Source organism: Magnolia sinica, chromosome 13, assembly GCF_029962835.1.
Source record: "Magnolia sinica isolate HGM2019 chromosome 13, MsV1, whole genome shotgun sequence".
NCBI lineage: Eukaryota > Viridiplantae > Streptophyta > Magnoliopsida > Magnoliales > Magnoliaceae > Magnolia > Magnolia sinica.
In genome coordinates, this window is record NC_080585.1 from 31,636,676 (window position 1) to 31,662,267 (window position 25,592).

The window sequence follows — 25,592 nt, forward strand, 5'->3', positions numbered from 1 at the left end:
TGGCAGAGGGTAGAGATGTGGAGGCCCACATCGGTTACTTTAATAAATTGATTTGTAAGTTGCTAGATATGGAGGAAGTGGTCAAAGATGAAGATCGGGCATGCATGTTGTTGAATTCTTTTCTGGCATCATATAAGTCATTTAGGGACTCATTGTGCACCGCAAATAAATCCCTGAGTATGGACACCGTTATCTCGGCCCTTTAAGGAAAGGCCATGAGAAAGATAAATGGCGGCATAGGGACATATTCTGATGCACTGCTTATGAGGGGGAGGACTACTGAGCAAGATACAGGATCTTCGCGGTCGAGATCCAAATCCAAGGGCAAGGGCAAAAGAAAACTAAAGTGTTGGAATTGTGGGATGGGAGGACACATGAAGAAAGATTATATAAATCCTAAATGTAAGAGAGAAGAATTTGAGGCTTCGTACAGGGATGTCAACGCTGTCATGTCTGATGAAAGTACGAGTGGATGTGAAAGTGATGTTTTGTTTGTGTCTATGATTGGACACTTATACGATGTTCGTAGGGACGAGTGGATTCTAGACACAGGTGATTCCGATTTTTTAATATTTTTTCTATTTTTAGAGTTTTAGATTTTCTTCCCTTTTAGAAATAACTTTTAATTATATTAAGACTCTTCTAGAGAGAGTTTATTTGGAACTTTTATTTTTAGAAATTAGGCTTTAGAAGAGTTTTATTAGAATTAGGATTTTTATTAGAGTTAGAATTTTGCTATTTTTATATTTTCTTTATTAATGGTGTAAGGAGACACAATAGACAATTATTCATGAATCAATTTCGAATTTATTAGAATTTATTTCTATTTTCTTGCTTTCTTTTCTCATGGATTTGAGAAGTCTTTGTGAGGAGTCCAGAGAAGCTTCGTGGATTCGGAATAGTTATCCTCTTGAAGAAGATGGTGCTCGACCTCACATCCTCCCCGGTGTTAGTTTGGTATCAAAGCGAGGTTTTTCCTCGGATCGATGGCTTCTAAGGACGGCTTGGTTAACAATCCCATGGACGGTGCTCCATATAATCATCTTTTAACAGCTATCGAAGCGGTGCAGCAAGAGAATCGACAAGCCATGCAAGGGCTGCAGGCTTCCATCGATCGCATGGCAGATCGCATAACGAAGGCCCTATAGAAGCTCCGTGTTCATGGTGGTGATCAACCACTAGCAATTGCTGGAATTCGTAATCATACTGATCGTAGGGCGATGCTATTAGTGAACCATAGGATCACTCCTGAGAAGATGGGATCTAGTGACATAATTCCACAACATCCTAGATGAGGCATTGATCCGATAGATCGGATGGATCAAGAATTCAAGATGAAAGTCAATCTTCCTAGTTTTAATGGCCAACTCTACTTCAAGGACTTCCTCAATTGCTTGCTTAAAGTCGAACGTTTCTTCGACTACATGAACATCGTGGAAGAAAAGAAAGTTAAACTCATGGCCTACAAGTTGATGGGCAGAGCTTCAGATTGGTGGGAACAACTTCAAGTCGAGCGGATGAGACAAATGAAGGCGCCAATCCGAACGTGGTCACGGATGAAGTAATTATTGTGCATGCGATTCCTCCCCCGAGATTACGATCAGGTATTATTCCAATAAAACAAAAATTATTACCAAGATAGCTGATCAGTAAAAGTTATGCAAAAAAATCATATTATTTGTCCACGAGAAACAACCTCATCGAAACAGAATTGTGACAGGCCATAAGATTCATCAATGGCAAACATATGGCCCCTATGGAAAATTTTTAGGAAAATTTTACTATTTTTTAATATTTTTAGGATTCATCATTTTGATTTTTAGGAATCGCAACAAGCCATAGGATTCATCATTCCGATTTTTTAATATTTTTTTCTATTTTTAGAGTTGTAGATATTCTTCCCTTTTAGAATAACTTTTAATTATACTAGGACTCTTCTAGAGAAAGTTTATTTGAAATTTTTATTTTAAGAAATTAGGCTTTAGAAGAGTTTTATTAGAATTAGGATTTTTATTAGAGTTAGAATTTTGTTATTTTTGGTAATTACGAATTTTGGTTTATTTTTTCTTTATTAATGGTGTAAGGAAACATATTAGACAATTCTTCATCAATCAATTTCGAATTTATTAGAATTTATTTCTATGTTCTTGCTTTCTTTCCTCGTGGATTCGAGAAGTCTCTGTGAGGAGTCCAGAGAAGTTTCGAGGATTCGGAATAGTTATCCTCTTGAGGAAGACGGTGCTCGACCTCACGTCCTCCCCTGCGTGGAAGTCAAAAACTAAGTACAATTGTAAGATACAAATAAATATTGAAATAAAGAAAGCTAGCAGCAAATCTTACTCTATGAGTTGTTTGAACATATGGAGACTTTCTAGACAAGGCAACCTGCAAAAGAATCATGTGAATGATGTGATACCCCTAAAAATGAGGCAGAAGGGACTAAATTAAATCAAGTTGAACTTTTCTTTAGTGGATAGAAACCTGAATGCTAGCAGGGCCCCACTCAATGAAATTGACGAGCTTTCTTTCACGTATTCTCTACAAAATTTCATGCACCTGGTTAAAAATTTGTCAGAAATTAGAGTTGTTATCAGTACTACATATTTGAAAGATTAGAACAGCTCAAAACATAGCCTTCAAACAGAAAGAATATAAATGACAGACATTCAAAAGGAAAGACAGAAAGAATATCTTGCAGTCCATCAATAGCTCTATCATTATCGTCCTCATCAAAAGAAGGAAACTAATGCTTATAAACTTATATGGTCAAGAAAAGGGTATTCAGAGAACATAAATTAAAAAAAAAATATATATATATATATATAAAGATCGATATTCAAAGAACGTAAATTAAAATAAAGAAGATTGCTATTCAAAGAAGAACTTAAATATTATGATATGGTTAACAACTGTCATAGTTTAAAATAAAAGTTTAATAGAATTGTCCAAAAAAGTGAATTGTCCAACTCCAATTGACAATATAGTAGACCCTAATCTGTGAACTCAATAAAGTGATGATGCCATGCAACAAATTACCCAATTCCAACTTCACCTAAAGTCGAATTATATCCATCTAACTCGGGCAATTCGGCATCTCCTTTCATAGTGATATCAATAGCAACTTTGTATGAATCTTCCCGAAGAGGTTTGTCATGAATCATTTGGGGGCCATCAGCCAAAACAACTCTCCCTTGAGCAACAAGTGCTCTACGCTAAGAGTATAACTTGAATGGCCACATTCTCTCTACATATTGATGATTCCCAACGTCCACCAGTCGAATGTGGATTCTCCGATTGAACCGATGTGGCTGCTTTGAAGCCTAAATCCATGCACTGCTACTGTAATAAAGTTCCACATCATGTATTATATACAATAATTGAAGAAAAATTACTGCTATTTAAATTTTTTAAAGAATTCTAATGAAAATTAACCTGCATCATCTCTTTGATACCCCCAATTTCACATAAGAAAATTTATTTTGAACGATAGCTCTTGAATTGTGGATGATTGCTCATCTATTTTTCCTTTATATAAAGACTTCTTTTCAAGAGCTGTAGCGAACCCCCTAATTTGTGTTCGGGAAATGGTGGTCCCAACATCTCAAACACGATCCCTTGTATCAAGACCAAATACTTGAGTCAATGGATTATTGAAGATGTCGTGAGAATTACTTCCTTAGCTAGAAAGTAACTCTTTGACTTTATCCTACAATATTATATAGTTACATAAGTAATATATTGGTACTGATTTTGAATTCTATAAACTTAAACGTAAGAAAACGAGTTTACCGAATGTGAAGACACGTTATTGTGAATAGAACCATCCTTTCTTGTATGGCCTTTAATCCACACGTCAGTCCTACTAATCGAGGTATTGTCATCTTTCTTTTGGAGTTTTTATATTTGGATGAATTTCTCATTATTAGTTATTAAGAAAACAAAGCAACTAAAAAATTTAAGTTACATATAATTATCAATACTTACCATTTCTTCCTCGATTCTCACGTGGCCATGCCTATCATTCATATCCATTCTCAACATTTTTTCCTTTGTTCTACATTTTTGGGATTCAAATTATTTTGAATGAACATTTCCCAATCTTCAGGCCTAATTCTTGGTTAACGGTTGCTTAATTTATCATCATGATTTATATGGGGATCAAGGTACTCCGTCCTCAATTTGGTCTTTTACTACCTGAACATATCAAACATGCTTTTAAAGCATTTATCATTGTAAGAGTGAGAAAAAACAAACTCATCCTACAAGAAAATTTAAGAATGAATTTATTTGAAACAACAAAAGCATAATGGTTAATTTATATCATAGGAAATTTTGTTATATCTTACCTGTAAGAGCTTTCAAAGTTCGTTCTTACTCTTTAGTACTGTACACTAATCCTTGATGGAAATAGAGACATGGGTGCGAACCAGATCTCCACTTTTTTATAACCAACCTATACGAATGTTCGCCCACAAGTTGTCTTAATGCATTTAAGGTGATCACAAGCTTATTTTTTTATGACAAAGAAGTTCTTAACACATACAAAATTTATATTGTATCAAAATAATATTATTTAAACTAATGTACTGAATTATCATGGTAATGAAGGAATTGTACTTACCTGCATTTTTTTATGCTTATGCTTCACGAGTTGACATGTTAGCATTGGCTATTGACATGTCTAACCTTGTCTATAGATACAAAATTTTATAAAAAGAAATCATCATGTAAATAGAAATTCATTTATCAATATATTTTTTACATCAAATAAAATGTCAAATGAATTAGCACAAAGTATGATAATAAAAAAATTGTCTACAACTCATAGTCAATTTCCATTAGAATATATTAAAAATTTGCATCCGCACCTCCAAAAGAGGAAAACAGAATCGGATCTTCGAGTGTGTTCATATCTTTCATCAATATTTTTTATGACATTAAAATAACATACCATCCATGCCTTATTTGATCCTTGGAGTAGAATACTTGACTTGCTTGAGATGCAAGTATGAATTATTCATCTTCTTCCTTCTTATGTCCTTTCAATTTGTCCATGCTTACGATTACCAAATTTGACTCGGGGTCAACAATGTAGCCATGGGTCTCGTCTTCCACTCTGACCCAATCACAATAAAATATCATTTGACGACAGACGGTGTAATCCAACTCGATTATCTATTTCGCTACTCCATAGTAAGTGGTTTCATCTTCTTTGTTATTCTTATCTCTAACATTTGCTCTATATTTAGTGATGGCTTTCATGGATGCCCCGCTATTTTATATTAACTTAATAATCTCGTATTCACTTAGAGAGAATACAAAACCATTCATGCAGTACTTGTTATAGCATTTTGCCTTAAATGTAGGTTCATCTGCTAATCGTTTTAATGTCAACTCGCCCTAACTAAATTCCAACTGCAAATAAGATAAAAGTAATAACTATATATGAACAAATATATCATTCAATGTTTTAAAATTAAATGAATAATTAAAAATAGTACCTCCTTTCGCAACCAATTGATGAAATCAAGCTCATTGTTCTTTAACACACTGTCATTTCTTCCTTGCCCCTTTGATGTGATTATTCTTAAATATATTTCATGCTTCCTATATGAAATTAATATACATAAGTATTTATCTAATTACTTCACCTAATTCAATATTTTAGAAATTTTAGCTAATTACATTTGTCATTCATAAATTTCATCGTAGTAGTGTAGAACCCATCTACATACTTGTTATTATTGTATGTTAGTCAAGTATATATTGTTGTTGTTATCTAAAGGCTCTTCATCGCACACACCATCCTCGTCTAAGAATCATTGACGTGTATGCTTGTAACTTCTTGTCTCACCATTTGGCATGTACTCCATACAATACAAAATAGATTTTTGTACAATGTAACGCTCTATAATATACCCTTCAAGATGTGTTGTATGCTTTACATATCCTTTATAAAATTTCATTAACCTGATTGGAGGCATGCAATTAATAATATATTATCAATATATGACGACGATAAAGTTTAAATGAATCATATCAAGGTTAGATATTTACCGTTGAAAAGGATATATCCATCGAAATCTAACTGGACCAAAAGCTAATACTTCATCAGCTAGATATACCATAAGGCGAATGCTAATAACAAAGAGTAAAGAAAGAAAAAACTTCTCCATAATACACATTGCCATAATAAGACACTGTTTGAGGGTAATGATATTATTTGCACTTATCACCTTCGAGCACAGGACATTAAAGAAGTAGCAAGTGTACTGAATAGAAGTTCGCAACGTCATATGCTCTGAGAAAGCATGCTATAGAAATATAGGTATTAACTGACACATAATGACATGATAATCATGTGACTTTAGTCCCTTTATCTCAAGAGTTTGTAATTTCACAAGATGTTTAAATCTGGAAGTATAGCTTGTTGGAACCTTCGAGTAGTGCAATATTTGACTGAACAATTCTTTCTCCTTACGACTTAAAGTAAATGGTGTCTTTGGTTTAATAGTTTTGTCATCCACTTCTTACAACTATAATTCTTTCATTATGTTTATTGTTTTCAAATCTTCATGTGGACTTGTATCATCCTTAGTTTTATCTTTGACTTGTAAAATCGTCGACAAAATATGGTCACCAACATTCTTTACAACATGCATTACATTCAGGTTATGGAGAACTGACAACTCCTGACAAAACACAATTATGATAAACTATTAAGTTTTTATTCACTGATATACATGTATATAAAAGTAACAAGTTAAGAAAATCACCTTCTAATATGGCAAGTGAAATGGAATTGATTTTTTGTACTAAGCGGTTATATTCCCACTCGAATCATCACCATAATTTTTTCATTTCTTCCCCTTTTGATTTACCAATATCCATCTAAATACCACCTTTGCTTCAACCTATAAACCACTTAACCAAGTAAAAGGTCTTCCTTCTTCTACTTTATTATTGAATGCTGCTTTTTGGGTCCTAAAAACATGATTAACAGGAAGATATCTTTGATGGCTCTAAAGGGAATACTTATTGCCACTCTTAAGCCGTTCAGTAACGGTTCCATCGGCACATGCAAGGCAAGCATATTGTGCATGTGTAACACATCTTGATAAACTCTCATATGCAGGAAAATAATGAATTCCCCAAATTAAAATAACTTTCAAATTAAAAATTATCTTTAAATAAGAATCATACGTTAACACTCCATTAAGCCACAAATCATGTAAATCATCAATCAATGATTGTAGATGGACATCAATGTCCTTACTCGGTCCTTTTGGACTTGTATCTGTCAAACAACCATTCACTCCAAAAGCTCAAGCTGTCAGAGTGTGGTGTATCAATGTATATCAAGGGACTTTTATCACTTCAACACCCCCCGCACGTGCAGGGTGGGAACTCCGCATGGGAACATACTGACGAGGGTGGAGGGACACTCACACCATAAATAAGCCGGGCTGGATTTCCAAGTCCCGGAGACGGACCTGATTTTCCTGGGCCCCTGTGGGATAATAATATTTTAAAGAGGCATATTTTTGCTGCTCTCGAGATTTGAACATAGGATCTTCCGCTTTGATACCATGTCAAACAACCATTCACTCCAAAACCTCAAGCTGTCAGAGTGTGATGTATCAATGTATATCAAGGGACTTTTATCACTTCAACACCTCGATAAGCAAAGGAGAATCATTTTCCTTAAAGCCTTCATTGTTTTTGCTTTCTTTCATGGTATCAGAGCGATACCGATCCTAATCCGGCATCTTCTTCATCACTGGCACCACCGTCTGTCAGATCCGGAAGTCCCCTATCAGATCCGGCTACTCCCCTGTCAGATCCGGCCCTCACCAAGCTTTTTCCTATCGTCCCAGGCCCTGCGCACGCCCCTGCTACACGTCCGATCGTCCCCTGCACACCCACCTGCGCCTGCTGCATCATCTCCTCCTACATCCAATCCCTACTCCCTCTTCTCATCTCCTCCCACATCCGATCCCTCATCCCTCTTCTTCTCCTGCTGCATCTGCATCATCTCCTGCTGCATCCAATCTCTGCTACATCATCTCCTGTTACATCCGATCCCTACCTACTGGTTGTTGTTCTGATCTGTGGCTGCAAGGTACTTTCTTCTTTAGCATTGTTCTTATCTCATCCTATCTATAGATAAAGACTCTCGTACAGAGGCCCCATGATGTAGTTTCGATGGCACCAACTACAATCATGGGACATCCACTTTCAAAGTTTTCTCAAGGGTCTAAGTTTGTGGGGACTAATTGATGGATCTGTTACTATCCCCGCTTCCACCGATGCCGACAAAATGGCTGATTTGGAAATGAAAAATGGACGGATTATTACCTAGATTCTTGATTTGGTCAATCCATCAATAGCTGTTGGCTTCACGCCACATCGTACTGCTAAGGCTATGTGGGATCATCTCAAGACAATATATCAACAGAGTAATGCGGCTCAGTTAGACCACCTGGAACAAGATCTGGTTCACCTTACTCAGGGTGACAAAAGTATTCAAGCTTTATACTCTACAATGGTTACAATTTTGACAGAGATGGCTATGATAGATCCAGAATTCCCAAATAACTTTAAAATATTCCACACAATGTGCGAGAGTGTGCAAGTTAGACAGTTTCTTATGAAACCGCGTCCAGAATTTGAGCATTGCAGGGCTTCTCTTCTAAACCGTAGCCCAACTCCTTCAATGAATTCGATTATTAATGATTTATTAGCAGAGGAACAACGACTGCAGGTCCTCTCTTAGGGGATATCTCAGGGACCATCTGACCTGGCACTTACTGTATCCACCTTTGCACCAAACCGTGGTTCCACTACTTTAACTTGTCGCGGCTGTAACAAAGTAGGACATATCATCGCTCAGTACAAAGATTGGTGCGCGTATTTTCGAAAGACTGGTCATGGTATTCAAGACTGTCGTTCACGTGCCTATGCATCCTCATTCGGCCGTGGACGTGGTGGTCGAGGTCGTGGCCGTGGTCGTGCTCTTTCTGCTACTTCTACGACTACTTCTTTCGAGTCTTCTGTTAGTGATACTGCATCCACTGGTTCTACTGAAGGTCTTTCCTCACCTTTAACTCCTGTGATGCTACAGCAGATCGTGCAAGCCCTTTCTGCGGCCGGTATGTCAAGTATCACCTCGTCTTCTCTATGGTTCTTCGATTCTGGTGCTTCAAATCATATGACTGGTGATGTATCACATCTCCGCAATACTCGTCCCTACACTGGCAATCAAGCTATTTCTAGTACAGATGACACTAAACTACCCATTCAGTCCGTTGGTTCCTTAACTTCCTCTCCTTCTGACCATCGCCAGTTTACCCTTCGTGATGTGTTTCATGTCCCTATACTCTCCTCAAATTTAATTTCTATTGGTCAACTTACATCCAACAACTGCTTGGTCATCTTTCTTCCCAATTGTTGTTTTGTACAGGATCTAGCAACAGGGAAGGTACTTGGGAAGGGTAGGCGGCATGGATGTTTGTATGTGCTGGACTTTCACCCATCAATTACTCCAGCTCGTTATTTCTTCTCTCCATCTTCCTCAGAGATTTGCTCGGCAAATAAAATGTGAAAACTCTGGCATTTTAGCCTGGGTCATCCACATTCTTATCGTTTGATTCAGTTCTTTTCTTCTGGCATGTTAGGGAACATTTATCTTAATAAACGTGATTTGGATTATTCTTGTTCTTCATGTTTCCTTTCAAAAAGTGTATTCCCTTTCCTCTAAGTACTACAAAATCATCATCAATGTTTGAACTAGTGCATACGGATGTATGGGGTCCTTCCCCAATTATGTCTCTATCTGGACTACGATATTATGTTATATTCATTGATGATTTCACCCGTTACACCTGGATTTACTTTTTGCACAGTCAAAGGTGTTTGAAAATTTTAAAATATTTCATTTTATGGTGGACACTCAATTTTGAGTAAAAATTCAGACTCTCCGCTCTGACTCGGGGGGGGAGTATCTCTCCACAAATTTTTGTACATGTCTTCAGGGTCATGGGATTACTCATCAGACCACTTATTCTGATACTTCACAACAGAATGGGGTGGCTGAACACAAAAATCGCCATATTTTTAAAACTGTTAATACCTTAATGACAACTATGAGTGTTCCTCGTTCCTTCTGGGCGGAAGTTATGATGCATTCAGTCTACTTGATTAATCTGTTGCCAACCACAGTTCTGAATAATAAATCTCCCTACTTTGTTCTCACCGGTTCTCTTCCTACATATTCCACATTTCGTGTTTTTGGTTGTGTATATTATGTTCATCTGGCATTACGTGAACGTAACAAACTTTCTCCAAAATCAGTTAAATATATGTACTTAGGATTTAGAGAAACTCAGAAGGGTTTTTGTTGCTATGACCCGGTCTCTCGTCGTGTACGACTTCTCGCCTTAGCCTCCTTAACGGATCAAAAGACAGATCAGACTCCCTTGGAACTTAACGTTCAATATGGCCGTGACGATGGTGAACTCCTTGCAGATCCCACATTATACTGCCGTTTGGTTGGGAGTCTGGTTACTTAACAATGACTCGTCTTGATATTGCCTACGCGGTCCAAGTTGTCAGCCAATTTGTTTCGGCTCCTCGAACTCTTCATATGATTGTAGTATTGCGCATCTTACAGTACCTACTTGGAACTTTGGATCGATCTCTGTTCTTCTCCTCCACAGCCCCTCTGGATCTTCGTGCTTATTCAGATACTGACTGGGCCGGCTGTACTCTCACCCGCAGATCTACCACTCGCTACTGTGTTTTTCTTGGCACTTTTCTCATCTCTTGGAAGTGTAAGAAGCAGGCCACTATTTCCAAATCAAGCACGGAAGCCGAGTATAGAGCAATGTCAGCAGCTTGTAGTGAGATTATCTGGTTGCGTGGATTTCTTTCTGACTTGGGCATTCATCTACAAGATCCTACTCCACTCCATGTAGATAATCTGAGTGCCATTCAAATTGCCTCTAATCTGGTTTTCCATGAACGGACAAAGCATATTGAAGTTGACTATCACTTCATCCATGAGAAGTTTCAGTCTCGGCTCATTTCACTACCACATGTCGCTTCCCATGATCAGCTTATCGACATTCTCACAAAGTCCCTCACTTCTACACGACACTCATTTCTAGTTAGCAAACTATTACTTGTCGATGACCCGCATTAGTTTGAGGGGGGATGTTAGACAGGCCACATGCCTTGTATAGCCGATTCTATAGATAGACGATGTATGAATAGAAGATTTTGTATTTATCATTTTACCTTGTATAGTTGGTGTAAAACTCTATATATTCAACCCTTCAGGGTTGTCTCAAATACACAGAAAAGCAAAGGAGAATCATTTTCCTTAAAGCCTTCATTGTTTTTGCTTTCTTTCAGTATCAATATTGTTAATATTGGAAAAAAAAAATCATACACATCGAAAGGGGAGATTATATGACACTATAATTACAGGCCAACAATTGTGGACATTACTAAGATGTCCAAAGGGATTAAGTCTATCAGTCACAATCCCTAAACAAACATTACGACATTCCTCAGTAAAACTTGGCTACTTGATATTTATTAAAACCTAACATGATAAATCATATGAATGCTGCATTACACCACTATATTCTTTCAGTTGAGAACGCCAAATCATTTACTCCGCTATCCATGGCACATTACAAAATAAAGTAAAAAATGATTACTTATTAATTTTCTTAATAAAATGATATGGGATAATATTAAAAATAATTTAACATTGAATGCTCACATATGTAGCCTCTATAACCTTGGTACTAGAGGAAAATATCTCAAAACCTTCGATGGAACTTTAACACCTTTTTTTGTCAAGTAATTTGACTTCCATCTTGATGTATGACATTTGGATCAATAATTTAATCCAAATGATCCAAATGTCAATGATTAGATAAGAGTTTAGGGTCCAATAAGAGCACATTTCTTAGGTTTTCATGAGGTTAGCAAGTTGTGGCACAATTTTGACCTAAAAATTTGGCCCAATTTGAAAATACAATCCAATCATTCTATTCTACTTATTAAGATCTTTGATTTGACTGGCTACTCACCACGATCGGGTTTTGGATGAGAAAGATATTGGGCAAACAAGATTGATCAATAGTATGATGGGCCGTATCTTGCATTCCAATAGCCAGATTTGAGTAAAATTTAATCTAAATATCTGAAGTCCTTTGCTCATCAATCTAAAACGATCAGATTATCCAAATTTTGTCTAGATCTAGACATATTGATCGTATCCATTTAAAGATAGCCTAATCATATTTGATTGATCTCATTCTTATAAGCTATTCCCCCAATAAACTTTCATTATACTTAAGCAATCATTTTTGGTTATTTAACAGATGTCCTTAGTATTTTAATACATCTTATAATGTTTATTTGACATCCAACCTGCTCATAAGATCAGACAAACTTAGGTAAAGGGAATAAATAAATACCAACTCGACCCAATAATTTTGTGGCCCTGAGAGGTTTTCAACAGTAAGAGTTTCATCCCCACTACTTCCTAGTCCACTCAAGTCTTAGATTTGCCTTATTTTTGGGCTCCTGCCCTAAAATTATTTGTCAAAATGGATAGTCGGTGTGGATAAAAAAATAAACATCAATGTGGGCCCCACGAAACCCTATAGGACCATCCATCTTTAGCTAATTAGCCTTGTGGGGCAGCTTTTATGTCTCAGTGGGGTACTTTTTCATTTTTGATCAACCAATAAATGTCAACCAATCTAATAGCCAGCTAAACGAATGAGTGTAATTTTTCATTTTCGACTGTCCAATAAATTTCCACCAATAAATTTGATCCACTTATCTTAAATTTGTTAAATGTTTTTTCCAATCTCACCAATTTATTCTTAAATCTCTCTTTTTTTTTTAATCAAACTTCTCATTTCTTTTAAACTTCTAGACTGTTTTTTCAAAATGCAAAATCTCAATTTCAAAAAAAAAAAAAATTTCCTAATATCTATTTCTCTTTCAAAATATCAATTTTTTTTAAACTGTGTGGAAAGGGCCCCATAGTTGGTCGATTGGCAGGGGCCCCGCCGGGTGGGCGGAGGCTCCGCTCGGGCGCTGCCTGGCTGGGCGAGGCCCCGCCGATCTGGCGGAGGCTCCGCAGGGCATCTGTCTGGCCGGCGGTGTCCACCCCCCCCCCCCTCCGGGGACGTCGAAAATGTGTGGGACCCACCTCGGATCCCATCGGAAGTTGGTTCATGGCCCCCCGCACAAGTTCGAGCCTCATCTTGCGAGTATTCATGCTTTTGGCGTGTTTTGCACGTGGGATTAACTAAATTGACCTCCATACTCGTCAATTGACGGACTAGATGGAGATTAGGATCGTTTTACATGGTCAAAGGTGCCTACGGGGTGAACTACGATGGTCAGTTTCGATCGAATCCAACAACCGACGAAACTAGAAATCCTATAACCGTTTCTACTTTTTATCGCACCCTCCTAAGTCAAAGTACGTCAGTGGGCGTCGTGTGACCATAACCCAGGTCCAGTTTAATCCAAATCATTCTCTGATACCAACTTATAACACCCTGAAAATCGGGAGTCGAGCATAGACTCAACTCCCGAGTTCCAACACATCACTTATGCAACATAGATAATAATGATTAAATATTGTCTTTATTAGTGCCTTAAACATGAATGAGATTATACTAAAATAACATATCATACTCTAGAGGCATTTAAAGTATGCTAGCGAAAGACTGTGATATGTATATAAACTATGCAAAAGTAATAGCAAGCCCTCAGAGTATGAATGTCACTAGATTAAATAATTACAAGTTTAATTCAAAATATACAAAATCAGATTGTGTAATGTTCTCTATCCAAAACCCTGTAGCCCCGTCAGCGCAACTCCAGGTCTACATAGACCCGCCAGAGAGTTGCATATAGGAGAACTCCTCGTCATCGTAATAGTCCGGCTCTGCCTCATAAGCATCGCCATCACCTGCAGCTAAGATAGAGTCTGGTTGGTGTTTAAAACACCATCCCAGAACGTGGGAGTGAGTGATCAACTCAGTGGAGCTATAAGGCAAAGGTTAATATGTTATCAATTCAATCAAGCAGTAATGATAAAGCAATACAATCAAGCATCCCTAAGTACTCTAGTTAATGCAAAAATGATATGTATTAATGATGCATGACCTCGCCTGCACTCCCTCTGCGATCTTCCTCTTACGATCGCGGTATGCACCCCTTCCTCTGTGCTCAACACCAACGCCAAAGGCACATGCAATGTGGTGCATGAGCGTGATTACCGAGTTCTTATTAGACCTTTTCATACAGCAGGATTGGGAAGCTAAGATACCTCCCTTATATCATTTCCCAAACAATGATCCATTCTAGGGTCGTCAGTCCTAACTAGTCTCAAACGATGTTGCAGTTCCAGGTCGCTACAAAGAGCTCGTCACCTCAATGCAGGCCTAGCTTATACTCTAGTTGCTACGGAAAGGCTCGTCGTCTCAGCGCAGTCTCAAAGTATGCTCAAGGTCACTACGAATGGCTCGTCACCTAGTCGTAGGCCGATAAGTCGAATACAGTATCCCATACACCACCATATTTGGCTCATAAGTTTGGGTTACTCACTGGTTACTACGGGGAGGCTCGTCACCCCAACGTAGGCCGACAGCACGGCTACGGTGTCTAATACACCACCACGTCTAGCTCACGAGTCTTATCGGATAGAGGTACCAAGGTTAAACGAGTTTGGCACTGGTAAGTTAGTATCTTAGATTCAAACAGTAGCATCCATACATGGTGAACATACATCGGGCCAATCGGGTTACTTGATAAGCTCGATTAGTACGAGCGTACGTCAACTTAATCGACATGAAATGCATAACCATTCCACATGGCCTAACCACTGCCATCAAACAACATACGACTCGGATTCGTCAAACATATCCATCGTAGCTAAATCAATTCGGCCACCGAGCGTAAACCGTTACCAATTGCCTGGGCTACATTATAGTTCCAATCACACTTCAAACATTAACATTCACGTGTAACAACCAAATCCAACATGTGACAACCAAATCTGAATATAAATCTTTATCTGAGCATTTCAACATATCACATACTACACATGTTACAATATATAGGCAATTCATCCATCAATCACATAGTAGTAGGGTAGGTTACGTAAAGAAACTGTAACCATAGATGAGGGGATTGAGAATCCCATCTCAACACCCTCATTACATACATTTAAACTAGCATTTTCTCATTCAGGCATTTTATCAAACACTTAGTCTACACATATTACATACATGTAATAAATCAGTTAAAACACATGTTATAGCAAATCCTCCTACATAGGAGTTTCTACACGCACAACGATCATGTATTAGCAATCAGTAATCATAGCAAGTACAAAACATAATTCCATATTCATTCAAACATTTTAACAAACACTTAGAATATATTCGAAATAGCCTAACCTACATATATATGTAATATGTTGAAACATCTTAACTACGCATAAATGATAGTACTCAAGTCAGTCATAAATCATTAACTGACATTGAAAGCCTTGAAAACGATAACCTAAATGTTTATAGTCTGCACCTTACGTCGGTAGACACGTAACGAACTCAGTTCGTATGCCAAGTCTTTGTCTACGGCACAACGGCCACCTATAGTATGAAATAGGTTAGCTATTTCATCACTTATACTATTTGAAATCCTAAAATAGGTTAAGGTTAGGATTTCTTACCCGAAAATGGAACCAGAATCGCTGGTATAGCGATACAGTAGCGGTGATACGATACGTAGAGCAGCAGGAAAGAATCTCTGCAGCAAACCCTAGCTTTCCCTCACACACACTCTCTCTCTTTCCTTCGCTTTCTTTTTCTCTTCTCTCACTTAGGGTTAGAAATTCGTATGTGAAGGGTGAGAGAGGGTTTGAGGCCTTTATATAAGCTCAGAACTATGGGAATGGCCCCAGGGCTATGGTATACTTAGGTTATAGCCAAAGAGTGGCCGTTTCGGTCCAACAGAGCTGTTCTGGAGGCTCCTTTTCTACATGCAGTCGGACTTAAGTTCCCTAACATTGGATTTAGGTCAGGCTAAGTTTTCAGTACGATTGGATTTGTGGATCGACAGTGGCGGACCAGTTTCAGTTCAACGGTCACCGGTACTCGATCAGGGTCACAAGTGCACTGACATGTGTTGAAAATTTTCCCTGATCCGAGGGTGTATTTGGGTCAGAATCTAACGGTCTGAATCCTTAGATTCAGCCTGCAAGTGAACGACTCAATTCACTTAAGTTTTAGTTCATTTCCTAGAGATATTCGCGTTTCTCACACACTTCGCTCCAGGCTCATATTATACGTTTCTGGATACCTTTAGGACTTGATTTCCAAGATGGTTGTCAAGTCCAGTAATGTGGTCATAACCGTATAGTTTTTGGGGCAATCGGACTTTCGACGTGCGGTTCAGGTCCGATACGAAGTTTCATGATGCTCCCGAGAGCAACTGGGTTTTGAGATGGATCCTAAGTTTTTAGGTAATGTAGCGTTAGCGATCCTGCAGATTTTGGGTCATACAGATCGTATTTAAAGTGATTAGTGCTAATTCTACAGATAACCGAGTTTAGCACTAGTTAATTCTCGCTTAATTTCTAAAGGATTTGGTCCTTAGCGATTTCTGCATGAGGTGGTGCTGAGTCTTCGTACGGATTTTTCCGAGACGTTACATTTCAAAATGTCAATTTTTTGTCAAAATCTAAAATTTTTTAATCTTAATTTTTCTTCAAAACTTTTATTTTCTTTAAACTTATTCATTTTCCTTTTCAAAATATTTTTTTCCAAGCTTCACAATGTTTTCTTCAAATTATATTTTTTTAATCAAAATTTAATTTTTACCATCAAACTTTTCAATTTTTTTCAAAATACAAAATCTCTCTATTTCCAAAATCTTTTTTTTTTTTCTCAAACTTCTCAAGCTTTTGAAGATACCATATTTTTTAAATCACACATTCTTTTCAACTTATAATTTTTTCCTGAGTGCCAATTTGCTTTTTCAAATATCAATTTTTTTCAATATTTTGGTTATTTTTAAATATAAATTCTTTTCAAAATCTCAATTTTTGTCAAACATAGTTAATTTTTTTCAAACTTTTCAACTTTATTTTTTTAAAACACAATTTTTTTTTTAACTTTTCAAAAATGTCATTTTTTACCAATTTCTTTTTTTTTTTTCAAAATCCCAATTTTCGTTAAATCAAAATCTCAATTTTTCTAAAACAATGTCTATTTTTCTTAAACATCTCAACATTTTCTTTCAGAATCGTAATTTTTTTTTAACTTCTGAATTTTCTTCTTCAAAATAATAATTTTTTGTTAAATTTTTTATTTATTTTTAATCTCAATTTTTTTCTATTTTCTTTTTCCCGATCTCTATTATTTTTTTTAAATCTCTTTTGTTTTTCAAAAACAACTTTGTGGATTTTTCATGTGATATTGCCAAGCATTTAAAAACCAATTTTCATGCAAAAATAAAAATATATTCCTCTATTGATACAAAAAAAAAAAAAAACAAACAAACAAACAGACAAACAAACAAAATCAATGCATTTAATCAATCCATAAAAAAATCATATTAAATTTTGGGTCAAAAGTTGCTAATTCTATTAAAAATCCCCTCTTTGATTAAAATAAAGTAAAACTTTCATCAAATTTCACCCAAAAATAATAATAATGAGGTTTCGATAGTAGTCCCATTTGGTAAGCTTTTGCGACAGACCATACTCCGTTGCATAACGATGAAAAGTCCGTCGCTAAATATTGAAACGTGGGGTTAATTTTTCGAAAAACTAATTTTGTGACGAATAAAATCCGTCGTACATTTAGTGATGGATAAAATCCGTCGTACCTTTTGCTACGGATAATATTCGTCGTAACATTTGCAACGAATTATATCCGTTGCAAAAATAACAATTTGCGACGGATAATGTCCGTCGTAAAAATCCTGCCCAATGTTTTCATTTTCTTACTTTTACGACACACAAGTCCGTCGTAAACATTTTCAACATCGCTCCCTCAATGAAGCAAGATTTTTTTGTCATAAAACATTGTCATTTTTTTTTGCTCTTTTGGCGTGGTGTACCAAAATAGATTATTGTTTTGATAGAGCCAAGTGGACCTAGAAGCCTTCCAGATTGCAATCTATTGACCCTTCCAAGCCATAGGGTCAGAAGTTACATCTCAGCAAAAAAAGAGGGCATGGTTACTACAAGAAAGGAAACATTGAATGGCAACATCTTTGTTTCCACTCCATATCAATATTTCAGTTGCCAATTACACACCTTGTATCTATCAAAATAATCATGAACATTATTACAAAAAAAAATTTAAAAAAAAAAACTTTTTAAATTGGATTCAAATTCAAAATGCACATTGATCGTATAGCTAGGAGTGATTAACATGATTTGGCATACAAAGATGTATAAGCAAAGGGGAGTTGTTTGATACTCTGGCCGTTTTTTATGCTCGATACGCATGCACTTAGATATTGTACACATAACATACATTAACGTAAAACTAAACTACTAAAATTGTAGGACCCATTGCAACTAAGAGCTCAGAGAATCAAATCGGTCGAACAATCCAATCCACCGATTGGTGGATTGCTGAAATAGTACCATTGAAAATTTTCATTTCAATGATTGAATGTCCGCCAATGCTATATTAGGACCATAATGTAGGCAGTTTAACACAAATGTGTATGGCTATACAATCCGTACAATTCTCAGTACGTGCATTATCCACCATACCCTACCAGCGTATCAAAATTATTCTCATAAATGAAAGGAGGCAGTACTAATTATGTGAACCAGGTGAGTATACGAACATTCGTGGATTTTCTTTTTTTTTCTTTCTTTCTTATTTTAGAGAAAGGTGGGAGCACACCATCTGTAATTTTGTTGATATAGAAAAATTTATACATAGATTCAGGTGGATCCCACAAAAAGAAAAGGGTCTCACCTATCATATACTCACTAAAACAGTACAAAATGTACACTTGATGAATAGAGACAGAAAAACATTGCCATACAGATCTCCTGAAACAGGCCAGATTTAGGCCACAGCCTCTCTAGAAACCCTGAAGGCATCTGGCAGAAGAAGCCATAAAGAACGTCACAGGTTGGATTGCCACACACCAATGGAAGAAATCCACTTTCTTCAGCCCATCCAACAAAGCCGCCATGCAATCAGCTCCAATGCCATACCACATCCCCACTCTGCCATCCTCAAGAAACACACATTCACTTCCATCCTGACCGTTGTCCATCCGGCTGAAAGGCCTGGGACCTGAAGTCTCTCCAGACAAACAAAGCAGCCTACACTCTATTTACATCTGCAAGGCAGGCTCGGCAAAGAGCTGGAACACACTGGTCAACAGGACTATACAAGAGACAGTGACTCTCACTTCCATGCAGCCTGGACTGAGAGAATAAGTGAGAACCAAGCTCCCTAGCAAAGCTGAAAATCCTGGAGCTGCTCAAAAAGGCCTCCACTCACATCCAAAGAAACAAACAACAGAGCCTTGACTGAAGGATTGACTGGAATGATTACAGAAAACACGGCCCTTGAGGCTTTGACAGAGCTGGAGCCCTGAGAATTCTGTCTAATAAGATTTAGAAAATTAGGCAGGGCAGACAGGCAACCCCAGCACCCACTGGAGCAGAGCAGGACAACAGATCTTAAGCAGAGCAGCACCGACACAATCAACACAGCACCTAATCCAACCATGTAACGGATGAACGCTCCTCAGAAGCTCCAGCTGCACCAATACAATATTGAAGCATGACATCAAAAACACCATCACTCCACAGACAGGCTTGCAAAAACATCATTGCTCCACTATGAATTCTACCTTTGTAGTATCCTCCACATTTATCCTTTCAAGCTTTTGACAGGCCATGCATGGAGAATGGCTGAAATATAGATAGCACAGCCAGGATCTATGGCCCTGAAATAATCTGAAACTTCACTACATACCACAGCAAGAGATCCCCATACAAACACCTGCTGTAACATATGGTGATGAAGCATAGCCCCAATATCTGACCAGCCGAGCCAGCATGGTAAAGGACAGGATCTGAAAGCAGCCACTACCGGTTGCGACGATGCAGCAGAACAATCGTTCACAGAGGCTTGGATGCACAAGACTGCAAACTGATCTTGAATGACTTGGAGAAGCGGCAATGCTTTGAGTTTATATTCCTTGCAGCAGAATCTTGTCCATGCAAGCCACCTATATATTAAAATTGGAATTCAGCTACTCTTCTCATCGGGATGTCCTCAACCTAAGCATCTTTATCCCCATGTTGTCCAGCACCAACAGACCTTAGATCTCCCACGGCAGATCAGCTCTGCTACTAAAAATCCGATTCAGCTCCCCACTAATACCATCCTATTTCACCAAAAAATCATTACAATAATAATAATAACATAAATTGAAAAGACAATGTTTGCTAAGCATACATAAATGTCGAGCCCTACCCATAAACATGCAGCCACATAGGCATAGGCGAATATGGTGTGTGCCTGTGTATGAAATTTGAGCTTCCCAACAGCTGGATGGACTATCTTGTGATTTTTATTTTTTTTAATTCAGATTTGGATGGGACTATCTTGTAGTTGAAAGATCAGACCACTTCACTCTTAGGTAGGCTACAATGAAAAAATAATAAACACTGCGGCGCACATTGAATTAGTTACTTACATCTTGGATTCTCTCATCAACACCCACACAAAATTGTATCTTCTCTTCTTTGACAGTTGCCGTATCCAACTGCCTCTTCTGCTTGGCTTTTGAACGGTTTGGACCCACTGCTGCTGCACGATTGTTCGTCTGTGTATATGGATTTGAAACTGGCCCCTTGGGTTCCCGCCAACTGCACTTCCACTTGTTGGAACAGATTTGTCTGTTAGATAATCAAACAAGTGTAATATTTGATTAATGATACATCTAAAGTTAATTAGACCCATAATTTAGATAGCTTAACTTTTGATTAATAATACATCTAAAGTTAATTAGACCCATAATTTAGATAGCTTAACTTGTATCGCATGTATGCTACAAGTGTACAATTTCTTAGCACCTGTGCATCATCTGTCATAGCCCTTCATAGGTACCGAACTTTTGCTCATCAACGATACAGATCCCACTGCAATTGGCAACAGGATCAGTACATAAACATTAGATATGTATCGAATTTCAACCCAAATAATAGTAATAATAATATTAGTAACAAAAATTGAAAAGAGGTTTGCTAAGCCCCTGTAAGTAATGTAGACCTGCTTCCATAAACATGAAGCCACATGGGCAATATGGTATGTGTGTATGACACATCGAGGTTTCCATCAGCTGGTCGGCACTGATTAGACATTATGGTTAAATGATTATAGGCCATTTCACCCTTCAGGTGGGCCACAATGCAAAACTAATAATGATAAAACAGTGTGGTGCACATTGAGGGAAGCTCAGATATCACACACGCCATATTGGCAGCTTTCTGTGTATGAGCTTGGGAAGTGTCAAGATTGCAATATTACACATGAGAAACGTAGGCATCCATGTGGGTGGATGTGTCCCAATTCAAAAGATGTGTGATATCTGACCTTACAGAAAGCTCAAATTTTAGAGGTCGATTGGATGTCTATAAATAGATTTACAAGTGTAACCATTTATGGCCTATCCTATTTGGCTAAGTTGTAAATGATTTACAAGTAAATGATTGTCTATGTTTGGATTAACTGTAAAAATGGAGAGCCAATCTTTGAAAATATAGCCATTAAGCTGTAAATAGAGAATCTGGAAATAAAATCCCACCTTTTTGCCTGAGATGGGTAAATGTTGTATATCATTTACAACCTGCTGTAAATGATTTACAACCCAAAAAAGTATCCAAATGCAGTTTGTAAATGATTTTCCTATAAATCATTTACATCTTGCCCCCATTTACAGGCATTCAAACGACCCCTTAGACACATGCTTTATACTTACACGTGCCATGTGAGAAAATGTATTATAAATATACCACCACAATACAACACCTCCCTAAAAAAGGGTTGGACATGGGACGCAACGGTGTCCTCTTCTTCCCAATCCAATTTCTCCCACCATTCACTTTCTCCCCTAATTTCTCGCAAAGACGGTGCACTATCGGCCCGCCTTGCAGAAGCAGCAGCTTCTTAAGCTTGGGACATCTTTGCACTGTTATTAATTCCAAAGAATGCCAATCCAGTTTCACTGGGGGATCACCATCTTCATTTACTCCACAGATTCGCACCAATTCCGGTAGGCAGACTAAGCATAGATCTCTTAGTTTAGGTAGGAGACCCTCATTATCCACCACATTGGAAATGATCTCCTCTACTCCTTTGCAACTATCTATGGTGAGCGTGACAAGATTAGGAAGCCCACCCTTCATCTGCACCGATGACATAACAGTCTTCTTCAAGCCATGGCAACCCCAAAGTGTCAGATTAGTGAGGTTTTGGAGCTTTACAACTAACCCCATTTCCCAAATACTCTTCAAGCTTAGTAGCTCTTCAAGACTCAAGGTTTCCAGTTTAGAGAGATCATCGTGCTGCACCTTCATGGGCGGTCCAGCAAACACATGCTCCATTCCTTCACAATCGCTCACCTCGATTGTGGTTAGATTCTCCATTCTTGTCAATAGACAAGATGAGAGTAGATGCTTTAGTTTAGGACATCTACGCACTTCCAGGTCCCTAAGATTGCTGAGGAATGTATTTGGAAGAAATCCATCTTCATCCTTAGAGACAACCTTCTCTAGATTTGGCAAATCTTTTAACACTAATCTTTGTAAATTAGGAAATGCATTTTCTGGAGACTCCTTTGCACTGACAACATATTTCATATCAACACATTTCCCAATCTCAAGTCTTTCCAAACATGGGAATCCCCCACCACCATCAAGTACCCTTGGACCCTTGCAACCATGTAACTTTAAATATGTAATCTGTGGTAAAAGCATTCTAACCCATCTTGGAATGGCACTACAACCAGCTAGCACCATCACTCTCCAGGAAGTAGAGAAGAATCCAGGTAAGTATTCTAAATCATAATCGAAAAAATTTCTTTCATGCCTTGATTGGTATATGAAGAAAACAAACTTCTTCAATTTTGCCCAATGTATAATCTGAGGATAGTCTTGTTGGAAACATTCCACATCCTCAATCCAGAGTTCTCAATGAGACAATTCTTTCAGAGATGCCACCTCACCAAAAGTAGCACTGTTGTTGCTGCTGCTGCTTGCATCTTTTCCTTCAACCTCCCACTTGCAAAAGCTCTTCCACATCTTCAATTCTTCCAAGTGAGTCAACCTTGATATAATACCACTTGGAACAATTGAAAGATGCCAAGTCTCTGTCAAGTCCAAGCTCACTAGATTAACCAATTCTCCAATTTCAGTTGGCAACTCATGTAAGTATTTGTTCCGTGACAGATCGAGGGATTCAAGCTGCTTCAGTCCTTGAAGTGCTGATAGACAAGTCCCTTTAAATATGCACTTTCTTAGGCAAAGCACCCGTAGATTCACCAGGTTTGATAGCGACGGTGGTAACCTACTGATAGTCGTTATGCTTAGATCGAGAACCCGAAGTTCTATTGTTGCTTCCAAAACCCAGCCCTGTATTTCAGTCAGCTCCTTGTTTTCAGACATCATCAATGTCAGCAATCTAGGACAATGCATCCCTTTTGGCAATTTATCAATTCCACTTCTCATGAGAGAAATCCTCTTGTATTCCTCCCAGTTTATCAAACCTTTCAATCCAACTCCAGCTCTCACCAAAGATTTGTAGTGCTCATCTTCTTTTAATGAAATCGAAATGGCAACATCCCTTACAATGTCATGCATCTTCACATATCCTTCATCTTTACCTTCTAATAACAAACAAGAAGATTTAAGTTCTTCAACCCAAGTGTGCCCTTTATTTATTGTTTCATTCAAACTTCCACCGTCTTCCAAAAAGCCTTCACCTTTCCATAGTTTGATCATCCTGTCAACATGAATATCATAATCTTCAGGAAACAAACAGCAGAACAAGAACCCCGGTTTCAACTCAACTCGCAAATGGTCATAGCTGAGTTTGATAGACTGGTACACACTCCTCTCCATGTCTTTGATATCGCTTGGCGCAGACCTCTTCAGCTGTGACAATGCATTATCCCACACACTAGAATTTCTCACGCCTCTGAGTGCCCTTCCAAGTGTTATAATTGCAAGTGGAAGACCGCCACATTCCTTGAAAACCTCTCTTGCCTTGGTATGCAAGGAAGGGTCATCAACAACATCACCTGCTTTCTCTTTGAATAGTTTCCACGATTCATCATCTGAGAGCGCTTCTACTTTGATATTAACTTCGCTTTCCATTCCTCTGCACACATCTTCACTTCGAGTTGTGAATAAGATCTTACAACCCTCAAGGCTGTTAATAGAGGGAATCCCTACATTGGCCAAATCAAGTCGCTCCCATAAATCATCAAAGATGATGAGAAAGGGCTTCTCTTTTATTAATCTGTTACTCAGGTCAGTTGCTCGCGAGGTTTCATTCTTCAAAGTCAAGCCCAATCTATATGCAATGTCGCCCTGGATCTTTCTGATTTCCACGTCCTTTGAAGCGGTCACAATTATGACTTTATTGAATTTTTGTGTACCTTCCAACCTATTATTCACATTGTTCACAAGGGTAGTTTTGCCAATGCCACCCATGCCCCATACACCAATTATTTTGATATTTTCATCACCTAAAGCATTCATGACTTTTTCGAAGGATGATTCCACTGATGGTAGACCCTTGATTGATGGAGCTGGCTGATTTATGACTTTAGGAATGAGTGGGGGCATTGTCACCCTCATGAAATTCCCTTCATTGCAGTGCTTGGAAATACTCTCCATTGCTTGTTTTGCTTCCTTGCTTATACTATAACGCCAGCTTAGATTCGAACAAAACAGACGTCTCGTGTTTTCTGCCACTCTTTGCTCTATCCTCTCTGCTTCTTCTTTCATGTGAACAGCTCGTGTTAGCCATAGCTTAACTTCTCCAATTTCTTCTTCGCCGTTGGAGCAACCTGTGCTTACCCGTTGATCTATATGCTCTCTCTTGGCCACTAGATCTTCTACGCGGTCTTTCAGATCCTTAACATTGTCATTAAAATGAATAAGGTAGCCCATGTGTTTCTTAAGAGGATTCAACACACACTTTCCGATTTCAACAATAGCTAAATCCACCGCATCCATTGCCTATTCAACACAAATAGCATCATAAACAACAACAACAATAACAAGGAGAAAAACTGGATTATTTTTTAAGATAAATATTAATGAAACTCATTTAAGGCAATTCGATTTAGCTCACTATCAAGTTGATCATTCAAAAAAGTTCAGGATTCAGCCACAACACTTGGTTGACTACACATGAAATTGTTTGCTTGCTAACAAAGGTTGGTGGGAAGCAAAATCTGAATGTGGATGTGATCCCCATCCACCTTGC

General features: G+C 37.9%; 1 protein-coding gene across 1 annotated transcript; it reads right to left on the bottom strand.

Moving 5' to 3' along the window:
- Positions 1-23,287: 23,287 nt before the first annotated feature.
- Positions 23,288-25,339, bottom strand: LOC131224205 (disease resistance protein At4g27190-like). The gene has a single exon (XM_058219743.1). It carries the CDS (start codon positions 25,337-25,339, stop codon positions 23,288-23,290), a length of 2,052 nt encoding a protein of 683 aa, XP_058075726.1.
- Positions 25,340-25,592: the final 253 nt, after the last annotated feature.